The 10,788-nt window shown below is 35.6% G+C and overlaps 2 protein-coding genes across 3 annotated transcripts; one reads left to right on the forward strand and one right to left on the reverse strand.

The window, feature by feature from the left end:
- Window positions 1-105: 105 nt before the first annotated feature.
- LOC145733573 (uncharacterized) lies at window positions 106-5,015 on the forward strand. The gene is given in 11 exon segments (XM_081986470.1): window positions 106-524; window positions 889-1,104; window positions 1,208-1,425; window positions 1,794-1,924; window positions 1,926-2,046; window positions 2,098-2,343; window positions 3,690-3,904; window positions 3,961-4,103; window positions 4,106-4,188; window positions 4,244-4,470; window positions 4,522-5,015. Coding segments are annotated over 11 exon segments (1,938 nt in total). The 5' UTR covers window positions 106-352; the 3' UTR covers window positions 4,688-5,015.
- Window positions 5,016-5,319: 304 nt separating this feature from the next.
- LOC145733572 (uncharacterized) lies at window positions 5,320-9,370 on the reverse strand. 2 transcript variants are annotated; one of them, XM_081986469.1, is made up of 6 exons: window positions 9,217-9,370; window positions 7,628-7,792; window positions 7,325-7,515; window positions 6,975-7,225; window positions 6,480-6,579; window positions 5,320-6,392 (listed from the first exon to the last, which is right to left on the reverse strand). In XM_081986469.1, exons 1-6 carry the CDS (start codon window positions 9,225-9,227, stop codon window positions 5,470-5,472), a joined length of 1,641 nt encoding a protein of 546 aa, XP_081842595.1. In that variant the 5' UTR covers window positions 9,228-9,370; the 3' UTR covers window positions 5,320-5,469. The 2 variants fall into 2 exon arrangements, with proteins under 2 accessions (XP_081842595.1, XP_081842593.1); XM_081986467.1 differs by having other exon boundaries at window positions 7,313-7,515.
- Window positions 9,371-10,788: the final 1,418 nt, after the last annotated feature.

A 10,788-nucleotide genomic window follows, 5' to 3' on the forward strand; every position in this document is an offset into this window, starting at 1 on the left:
ATGAATTCAGTGACTAGTCAGTTACGATCTGACAACTAGTTGTATCTCTTTCTCACTCAAGTGATTTGGACTGAAAGGCCCATTACAAGAGTTGTCACTAATGTCATTGTCTATGTCTTGTTGATTAATTTTCTCATTTATGAGCAATATTTTTGTGAAAAATTTATTCCTGTTTTTATTTATTGTAGTGATTAGTAAACATATAATAATCTTGAAACAACAACAGTCGGACGATAATGCGCCAGATAAAAGCGGTAACGTAAACCTTCAACGTGTCTCTGACTTCGCCTCATTTGTTTGCTGTTTGGTACAATATGTTGTACAGAGGCCCTTTTTTTACAATTTAAATTAAATGTCTAGTAAAATGTTTGCCTCGTTAAAGAGTAAAATTCGCGAGGAGACTGGCAGCGACTTGAGTAAATTAACAGCCAAAATAACTTCTTCAACTGTCCAGAAGATTGAAAACTTCAGGGGCAAGTCTTTGCAAGGATCCACATCCAGTTTGAATTCTATAGTGTCCTCAGGTGAGAATATCCCACCTGGAACAGATGTTTCAGTTTAATTTAGTTCTGTAAAGGTACAACTTTTGAGTTAACAACACTGAGTAAAGCTTTCCATGAGTTTTTTACCTAGTTTATTTTACCCCAATGTCCATGATTAAATTTGACTGATAAAATTGTAGACTTGTTTATCATGGTTCTTTGATATCCATTTTTAATGGGTTGGTTTTAGTTCATAAAATTCTCATGAATAAAGGATGTTAATTACCATTTAACTACATAGATAAGAACAGGTTAACACCCTTATAACCTTATTACAAATTCAACAACAACCTTATACCTACTTAAATAATTAGGAATTCACAAAATTTTCTACTATTTAATTTAGATGGTCTCAGAGAAGAAGGTCCAATTGAAGTAGAGGAGTACAAACGTAGAATATCAAAAATTGAGTCAGAATTTTCTAGAAGATTGGACCAAAAAGACCAGGAATGGCGGGAAATATTAAAAGAAAAAGATCGAAAATTAAACAGTTTGGAAAAGGAAAAGGATGAAGCCTACAAACAAATATCCCATTTAAAGGATGCTTTAAAAAATGCAGAAGGTAGTTTTCATTATTATCTTAATTACTGGTTTGGTGTGCATTGAATCCTTCTGACTAAACATGACTATTAACAGTACAAACAGCAACAGCTTAATATTTTTAGACCTTAAACAGAAAATCCTGGAACACCGCGAAAATTCAGAACAAATAGAAAACCTACAATGTCAGGAATTGTCCAAAGTGAAACAGTTGGTGCTGGAAAAAGACCGGGAATTATCGGACAAGAACGCGGCATTAAAAGACGCAAATAATCAGTTAGAGAAGCTTAGAACTGAACTGAACAGGTTGAGGAGGCAAGAGGAGACATTGAGTGATGTTCAGGTATGTGGAGTTGGGTTTTTCAGTGTTTAGAGCACACGTTTTGAATGTGTTTTTATATGAATATAGTATAAATTTTCAAAGAAAAATCGCGCGGGTCATTTAGTTACTTTTTGTTAGAAACATCCAATTTTTGGTGTAAAATAGTTTTCTTGCTAATTTAGAGAAAGAAATACATTTTTCAAGTTAGTGCACTTATTAATATTTAATTATTTTGAAATAATTATGTACCCAAGAAAAACACAAATTTAGCATTCAATCACTTGTGTCACTGTTGTTCGTGCAGCTTGGGAGCGAAACAGGTATGTGCTTGCCGCAACTCACCAAACGCTTTGTCATTTTGTAAAGTTGACAATTTGCATTCATTGCAGGATGACCTGGAGGCATTGCGTCACTCTTCGGCTCGAGATTTGGCTCGTTTAGCTAACGATTTGGCAAAATGCGAACAGGAACGCAAACATTTAGCCGATCTAGTGGACATTTTGAGGAGGAGTGGTGATGGTAACGAGACAAAAGTCGGATTCGGAGAAAAAACTGCTGGAGCAACGTCTTGAAGAGGCTCACATGCAATTAACCGACATTAAGACATCTTGGAGTGATAAAATCGCCTCTTTGGAGACTCAAGTTAGTGCAGCATGTGATTATTTAGGGGCGGTGTTTGAGGAGGATTTTTAGGTGGGCAGATTGAGTAGACAGGCTGCAGAAGAAGGGGCGGAGCGCCGTAGGGCTCTAGAAGATCGGGAGAAGCTTCTGGATAAAATTAGACAGCATGAGGCTGAGTGGGAGTTGACTAAAATGGAGTTGGCAAATAAGGAAACCAAGATTCGTAGGCTAACTCAGGATGTAAATGAATTGTCTATGGAATTAAAGTCACAGCAAGTGGCAGATGAGGAAGAGATTCAGTTCTTAAGAACCGAATTAGTGAGTGAAAATTAATGGGGTAGTTCCTTCCTTTTAGTGTTTTATTTACACTATTATTTGGTAGCACCGTTTAGCTTTTTAAGTCTTGCCAGCGCATTTTTCTGTTTTTTGGGGTTCAGTATTTTTCTAAGTTTAAGTAGTCATTTTTGTTATCGTTGTTTTATTATTATTGTTTTATGATTTAATAAACGTTTTATTTACACTGATGTTACTACTTTTATTTGGGTTCTTATAATTTTCCTTCCTCAGCCTGTGTTAACTACTTTTGTTGTGTTATTCCACTGTAAATATCAAGCATGTGCTATAGGTGTGCTAAGCTTAATTTTTTGAATAAGTTTTACTGGGTGGTTTAGTATAGCAAGTGTGGTATACATTTTAAATTATTATCTTTGCTCACGGAAAAGATCGATACAGCAACATTGTTTGCCATTTTTAACGGCCTGTATCTCCGAAATGCCTCAACCAACAGGACTGTCATTCATTTTGCCTCAAAAGTGATTTATTCACAGATATACAGGGTGGCGAAAAATGTGCTGCAAATTCAGGAATTTTTATGGTATACGTCTAAAACAGAAATGTGTTTATTAATCAACTTCATTTTTAATACAATTTTAAATGGAATCTTTTTATTAAAATTATTCTCAGTATTCCTGCAGTACAGAGTAGTATAATAATGTGTAAATTTTCGGTAATTATTGTCCTATAACTCCATTCAATTTTCCCCATTTTGCACCTATATTAACCTCCCTTCTACGTTACTGATTTTACAACCAGTAAACATTTAGTGTTGATTTATCTACTTAAAATTAGTCATGGTATTTCCCAGATACAGAGTAATTTATAAAAAATTATGTCGTTTCGAAAAAATGTAAAAAACCCTCAAATATGTCCCGAAATGATATGACACGACAAAAAAATGTTCTAAAATTCTGAATGAAATGCACTGGGTTGAAATTCAAGAAATTGAAGAAAAATGAAAAATTTTTCTGGTGAAGAAATCAATGAAAACTTGACTCTGATTCTACAAAAAACTGTCTTTTAAAACCGTTTTTATTCATTAAATTCGGCTGAGGCATGTCGGATATATAGTTCGTGAAAAATTGCCAAGAATTATGCTGTTTCCGTGAGCAGTTTAGTTTCTATTGGTTGGGAGTTTCCAATTATGACATCATCAGACACGTTTCATCTTTATGTGTTGCTGTTAGACTTTCAACTATTCTAAATCAAGGACCATTTTGAAATTTACATCATCTTGAGAACATAAATAATGTTGCCCACTCATTTTACTTTTACTGATTTTATTTTGAAAGTCCCATAACTATACCGGTGGGGGTAATCAATTGTAGGACATATCAAAGACTGAAATTAAAGTTGTTAAAAAAAATTTGGAAAACGTCGAAAGTGAACTCGACAAATCAGAAGACGAAATTGGCAAGCTGAAACTGTCCGTCGATTCCGAACACATGACTAACACGTCACTGAGGCAAATTATCACAAAACTGGAAAAAGAATTGGGCGAGGAGAAGGCCAATTCTTTAAACGTACAAAAAACTTTAACAAGGTTAAATTTTTATTTAGCCATTTTTTTACTCAACTTAATAAGAAACAAATGAATAGAGTGACGTCAGAGAAAAACACTGCCTTACTGAGGAACGCCGAAATTTCGCAACAGATGGAGCTGGTGAAACAAGACATGCGCAGACAAGAACAGGACATGAAAGAGTTGCTTGATAAGTTGGCAACGCTAGAGCGGGAAAATTTGGTCTTAAAGAAAGCAAAAATATGGAGGAAAAGTTGAATAGTAGTCTAGTGGAGTTGGAAGAACAGCTTTCAGAGAAAAACAAGGTTGTATCACTGGACGCTATGTATAGCTTTTAATTAATTTACTGTTGCTTTGCAGACTATAAAAATGTTACAATTGAGACTGGCCGACCTGAAGAAAACTCTCCAACAAGAATTAAAAACCCCGAGTGGGTTTAATAACGATTTTATAGATAATAACGGGCCGGCTGCGGTGTTGCAACCCAGCTACGTTTCAACCAAAAACTTTCCCAGTATAGTAAAGCGGGACGATGAAGACGTAAACTTTAAATACTTAAAACATGTGGTGATTAAGTTTCTAACCAGGTAAATTGTGGTTTGTACAGGGTTTATGAAAGTTAACGTAAAATTTTGTAGTAGGGAGTATGAAGCTCAGCATCTGATCAAAGCCATCTCAACCTTACTAAAATTCACTCCCGAAGAAGAAAAACTGATCCAAGATACGCTAGAGTGGAAAAAATCATGGTTTGGCTCGAAACCGAAAGCACCAAAGTTGCAACCGTCTTTTCATTATCCCAGCTGATAGCATTCGGGGTGGTTTAGTGAAATTTTCTATTTGATGAGGAACTGAGAGATTATAAATGCCATCCGAATTGGGGTCACTATATGTAGTTTATACACGGTGTATACCCGTTGCAGTGCAATTGAAACATTTTGATTTAAATTACATTTGTAGGGTAAAACAGAATAAGCAAAAAATTTATTATTTATTATAGCGTCAATAACAGTGATTTTTGAAACAGTATTTGTTAGCAAATAATAAATTGTACATACATGTATTAAGGTTTGTAAGACTTAAGTTCACTTTTTTTCTTTATAATTCTCCAAAATAAATGCCAAATATTAGTTAACTTTATTTTTTAACCAAACCACTAAAGGTAAAGTCTGTATTTTGATTTTTTGGCTTCTGTTGACATTTTTCCGGCTGTAATTTGAATTTATTGATTGAGTTTTTATTTTGTGTATAAAAAAAGTAATTTTGATACCTTCGGTAACCGAAAAAGTCTAAGTATTACAGTAAGTGCAAACAACAGCTTATTTTTAGATTGATGGAGTATTTTCAGGTGGAAAACGAAGTGAATAAACTTCAGTTTCTCCTGGGACAGAGAGTAGATCGTTTTGAATGCACAATCTTAGCTTAATAAAACAACAATAAAAAATAATCTTTGTATTTACACACAGTTTGTTATACTATATGTACACATCAACAAAATTTTGTACAACACTAGGTACAAACCAAGATCATGGAAAGCTTCTAACTATTAAGGCACTAAAACATACTCATTATTGGAAATTAAATGTACATCACAATTGGGGATTGGTAACATTATCGTAGCATTGTGAAGTGTAGTCCATTATGCTATCGTTAAAATTGCAAGAGTTAGCGATTCTAAAGTCCAAATCATTAAACATATTATCACTGTGAGTCACTTTGTTCTCGTAAATGTTTAGAAAGTTGGCGTAATCGTTATACTGGCCTAAATCTATGTATTCTTGATAGTTTGGTTTGATCAAGTTTTTCGTTGTGCTTTGGTAGTTTTGAAAATTGTGTAGGAAACTCTCGGTGTTGCCATGCAAATATTTTGCACTTGGAGCGTTCAAATCGTAGTGGTTTTCCGTTTTAAACTCTGGAACATCCATTAAATTGTGGTCGTAAACGGAACTGGAAGTTGGTTTAGGTTGCACTACATAACTTGCTGGATCCACTTTACTGGCTTCATAACTAGGAACCACATTGTTATTAACTATTTTAGGAATATCCGGGCTTTGATTGAGGTTGTATCGACTGTTCGAACTGGCATTTGAGTCGTCATTCATAAAACCGACACCAGTTTGAGGCCAATAATCTTCAGTCTTTAATTCTCTATGTTGTATGGTACCACTACCCAAATCCAATAAAGTGGGGGGAGATCTGGCCACTTCATTGCCCACCCGCGAATCCGTCATGTACACGTAGTCTGGTTTGATTGGTTGGTCCAGTTGGAATATCTCTTCCGGTTGAAATAAGTCAGCTGGTATATTACCAAAGTCGCAGGAATTATTCTCTAAGGTTATGTCGCTAGGATATGCTTGAGCGTGGGCTGGTTCTTGAGTCCAGTAGTTGGTTTCGATGGGTTGCTGGATTGGTTGGTAAGGTGGTTGAGGGGAGAGTGAGTAGTGTTGCATTGGTTGTGGTAGGGTAGGTTGGTAGCCGCAGATACACTCAAATGGTGAACACGAGCAATAACCTGAAAATTAGATATTTTAGTATACAAGTAAAATTTTAAAAAAATATTATTTATTATGTCTGTATGTATATTACGTGATTTTATTACCTTTTTCTTGGCTGGTAACTATAGATGGGACACTACTACTGGGCCTTGACGTTTGGTTCATTTCCTTGCAGGGTCTTTTTGGATCCCTCAAGGACATTAACTGCAATACAAATTAGTTTTTTAGAAATGTATATTATTAGATATTGGTAGCAACTTTTACAAAAAAAAATCCATTTATATAGTCTAGAAATGTATATTTCCGCGTTCGATACTCGTCTCCAATTATTACAATATACCCGCGGTAAAAAAGTGGCGACCTAATCAGAATTCAAGACTTATCCGATTATTGCATCAATCGTATTGTTGTAGCCCCGCCTGGGGCCACGCGAGCTCAGCCCCAATGTCGAAAGATATCACAAACTATCTTCTACTCTATTATTAGTTGAATACATATTGCAATTACGGTTTTCCTTCGGGGGAAGCCCTCTAAAGTCGGCTATTCAATTAAGTTATATTCAAGTTTTGCTGGTAGAATAATATTTTGCTTTAATTTACCTTATTTCCTAATGCGGCTTCTTTGGCTAACAAAACGGCTAATCCTCGCACACGTCGACCACTGCCTAACGATCGTCGGGCCTCACTTGTGCTTTTGGCCTCAGGCCTGGGATGATCATGCACCCCTTTCGCCTGGAAGAAAATGGCGTGCTCGGTATGTCTCCAGAAATGCGTAACCGGATATCCACAGTGTCCTCTACAGGCCAGAATTTCTAGACGACCGGTACATTGCCGATTTGGACAAGGTTTACCTGTAAATATAATCAGTAAATTTAGTTTTTGTTACAAACTAAGTATCATCAAAGTTTGAATAGTCTATGGTAAGTTGACAAACTTACCGTTGTCCTTACCTTGCTGTTTTTTACGGGCTTTATCACAGATAGCGGGTCGTAAGTGGACTTTTTCCCCATTGCTCAGGGTACATCTTAAGGAACAAACAAGCACACCTAGGCAGCTCTTCTTCAGAATGTGAACGTTGTGATTGTTGGTGTTACGCATGGCCCAGCCTGAGGAATGTCGTTTTGCCTCCTCATTGTCAGACCTAAATAATTGTTAAACTTATGTACTTCTTTAAACATAATATAGAAATTGTTAGTGTTATAATTTTTAAACTACTAAATCAAAACTAATTTAAAAATTGAATAATTAATTACCGATAAACGAGTCGACAATGACCATCAGCCCATTCTGAAAATTGATCAAAATCATGAATTCGAGGGACGGCACTGTCATTGATGTCCCAATCCCCGTGTCCTCCACCGCCACTGGTCGAATAGCTTGCCCGGCAAGACATGCCAGGGGAAAGGGAAGGAGCATGCCTGGAAAGAAAAGCATATTTTTTTATTGAACCCTTCATAGAATGCCGTCAAACAATTCCTTCAATATTTAATTAGTTAAGAACGCATTTTTCCCATATTAAATCGATAATTTATGCATAACCTCCGTACCGTCCGTGGCCAAGATTATCTTTCATCCGGATTTTTCCATTTGCCCGATCGTTATCTGGCGAAGAGCAATTAATCAGCCCGGATAATTACAGCCCGGGCTGCGACAACTCTAATGAATTACAATTGTTTAATGTCGATAACGCCCCGGGATATCTTCAATCTGTTATACAACATTTTACTCTTTCTCTCTATCTTTACGCTCGATTAAACTTTTTCACCGATATTTATTGAATTTCTCTTTCTCTCTTTTTCTTTTGATCGGCCATTGATATCCCTATATGATAATTATTCTTAATATATTGTATATTTTTACCTAGAGAGATTGTTAATTTGGTTAGACTTTTTCATAGAAATCTAAAAATTTTTAATTCAAACAAAATTAAAGGAAACACGTGCTTGACATCAATGTCTGACAGTTAATATTATCGGATACCGGTTAAATTTAGCATGATTACAAACTGATTTCTGTTGCTCACTTCCCAACTGTTTGCGGTTTGTTTAAGTTTTCCCAAAGGGGACTGTGGTAATTAGAACACGGATAGTTACACATTATTATACAGATAAGTAGTAACCCTCTAAGGGTCAGTATCCTGGTAGATTGGTTAAAAATAACTGTGAGAGGGGTTAGTTGTTAACTTCTTACTAACAGGATTCTGATAAAATGTTTATTCTACTTAACATTGTACTTTTTTCTGGCCTTCAAATTTTAGTATATGATTGTACCACATGCAGGGTGACCCATCGAAAACAAACTAGAGACGTTTTTAGAAATCTTTAACAGTTTTCGAGAAAATGGACTTTTGGTTAAATAACTAATAAAACTTAACACCAAAATTGTTATTTTGTAGTTTAATACAATAATACATTTTAAAAATACGTTTTACAAGACGATAGAGTATGATATTCATTTGAAAAGCTTGTTTTTGATGTAAAAATTTCGTTTTTTGAAATAATCTAATGGGTTCTTAAAAACATTCCTATAGTTCTTTGTCGATGGACCATCTTGGCTTGACAGGTACTACAACTGACCAAATTCAACGATGCAGTTTAAATTTTTTGAGATATTTTAAAACAAGAAACAGTTTGACCTGTCATATTTCCATTTTTTGACACGTAGACCTCATAGAACATTTTTAGAAGTTTATAAATCAATCAATATTCATACAAGGAGGCTGTATTAAGACAAAAGTAACACAAAAAGCTAAAAAAATCAACAGTTACAACCCAAACGTAACCTGGGAAGTAACGTCTCTCGGAGATATCAACAGTCAAGTAAGCGAGAAACCTGTACTTACAAAATTACCATATCTTCGTGTACCAAGCAATTCCACTGGCTTCAGTAATCAATAAGTCCTAGCACATCCTTCCCTTAATTAAACACTTTGAATTTTCTCGTAACTAGCACGGTTACAGTCTAAACGGAACTTTACTGCGCGTTTAAGAGCACAACGACCGCCACCTAACGCATTCTAAATCTAACTGGCTCTTTGCCATCTAGGTCTGGTTCGCTGACGCTCAAAACAATTGCCACTCTTCTATTCGCCCCGCCCATTATCAACCCCCCACTCCGGACCTTCTAACAGACGTGCGACCAATCAGTGAATCGATCGGTGGTGGTTACACCCCCGCGTTTTTCAGGTGTTAGACAAAAGTGCCTCGATTGGTTCGTGACCCAACAAAGTGGCCTGAAATTTTGGTATTTTGAGGAGGCGGACGTAATCGATTTTTCCCAGTGACATTCGTCTTGTTTTATATTCGAAGTTATTCATCAATTTATCGTGATAGACAGTGGTAGCGCAGAAATAATTCTTCGATTTGAAAAGGGAATTCGTCGTAAACTGGTTGATAAATTTCAGGTTCAGGCCTTATTCGTGTCAATAGCTAGTCTTAATAAAGTAATGAAAAAAATCATGCAGTATTTTTTGAAAATATGTGATTGTATAGGTAATTCAATTTATTCAATCGAATCCTTGGAATTGATCGAATCGTACCTGAGATAAGTGCTTTGCAGTTTGAGATTCTTCGCCAGTTATTATAAAATGATTCAGATTGTCTAGTGCTAATAAAGTTATAAATATTTAAGTACTCTGTTTCTCTTCGAGTTACGAGATATTGAGAAACAAAGTCTGCATAATTCCAAAAGAAAAAAATTATATTTACTTTATTAGTATGTAAGTATTAGTGACGTATTCATATTTTTTCTAGAGTTTTATTTATGTTTTTGGTTGATTGGTCAAAAAAGCAGGTTTCAGCTTGCTGCTTTTGACTACCTACTGCTGCACATAATTCAAATTCATACAATAAAATAACTTCAGACAAACGTAATGACAAATGTATATAAACTACAGAATACAAGAATATAATAAAGCCCACAAATTACAATTTATGGCATGGAAAAAAAACCCCCTAAAAAGTGAATATTTCCGGCCCAGGGTCACATTAAAATCGCCACCGAAAATATTTATTGACATCACTTGAGCGACACAAAACATACAAATAGGATCAGGTCAACTTACAATGTGGCCACAATCGTGCTCGCACTGACAATGGAATTAATAAAGGTTTAGGGGAAGGAACGATACAGGCAAAACTCGCCCTTAGTCCTAACCGACCGTAGGTTACAAATCGGATTTAAGGGAATTAAGGGAGTTTGTGTATTATCTGACGTGTGATCTTCAGTGCGTTGTTATGCTGCCAACTGCGGATGTTCCGTTTTATTACGAATTGTTGTGAAGGACCCTTTTATGGAATCATTAGTTCGGTACTTGACAATACGGTTTTTACGTCTGCAATCATTTTTCATTATATTATAATTTAACTGGTATAACACTAACTCAGTCAAAACTGTAGAAGACCACCAACATAAA

The sequence above is a fragment of the Ips typographus genome, linkage group LG9, assembly GCF_016097725.1.
Source record: "Ips typographus isolate SLU linkage group LG9, UJ_Ityp_2.0, whole genome shotgun sequence".
Taxonomy (NCBI): domain Eukaryota; kingdom Metazoa; phylum Arthropoda; class Insecta; order Coleoptera; family Curculionidae; genus Ips; species Ips typographus.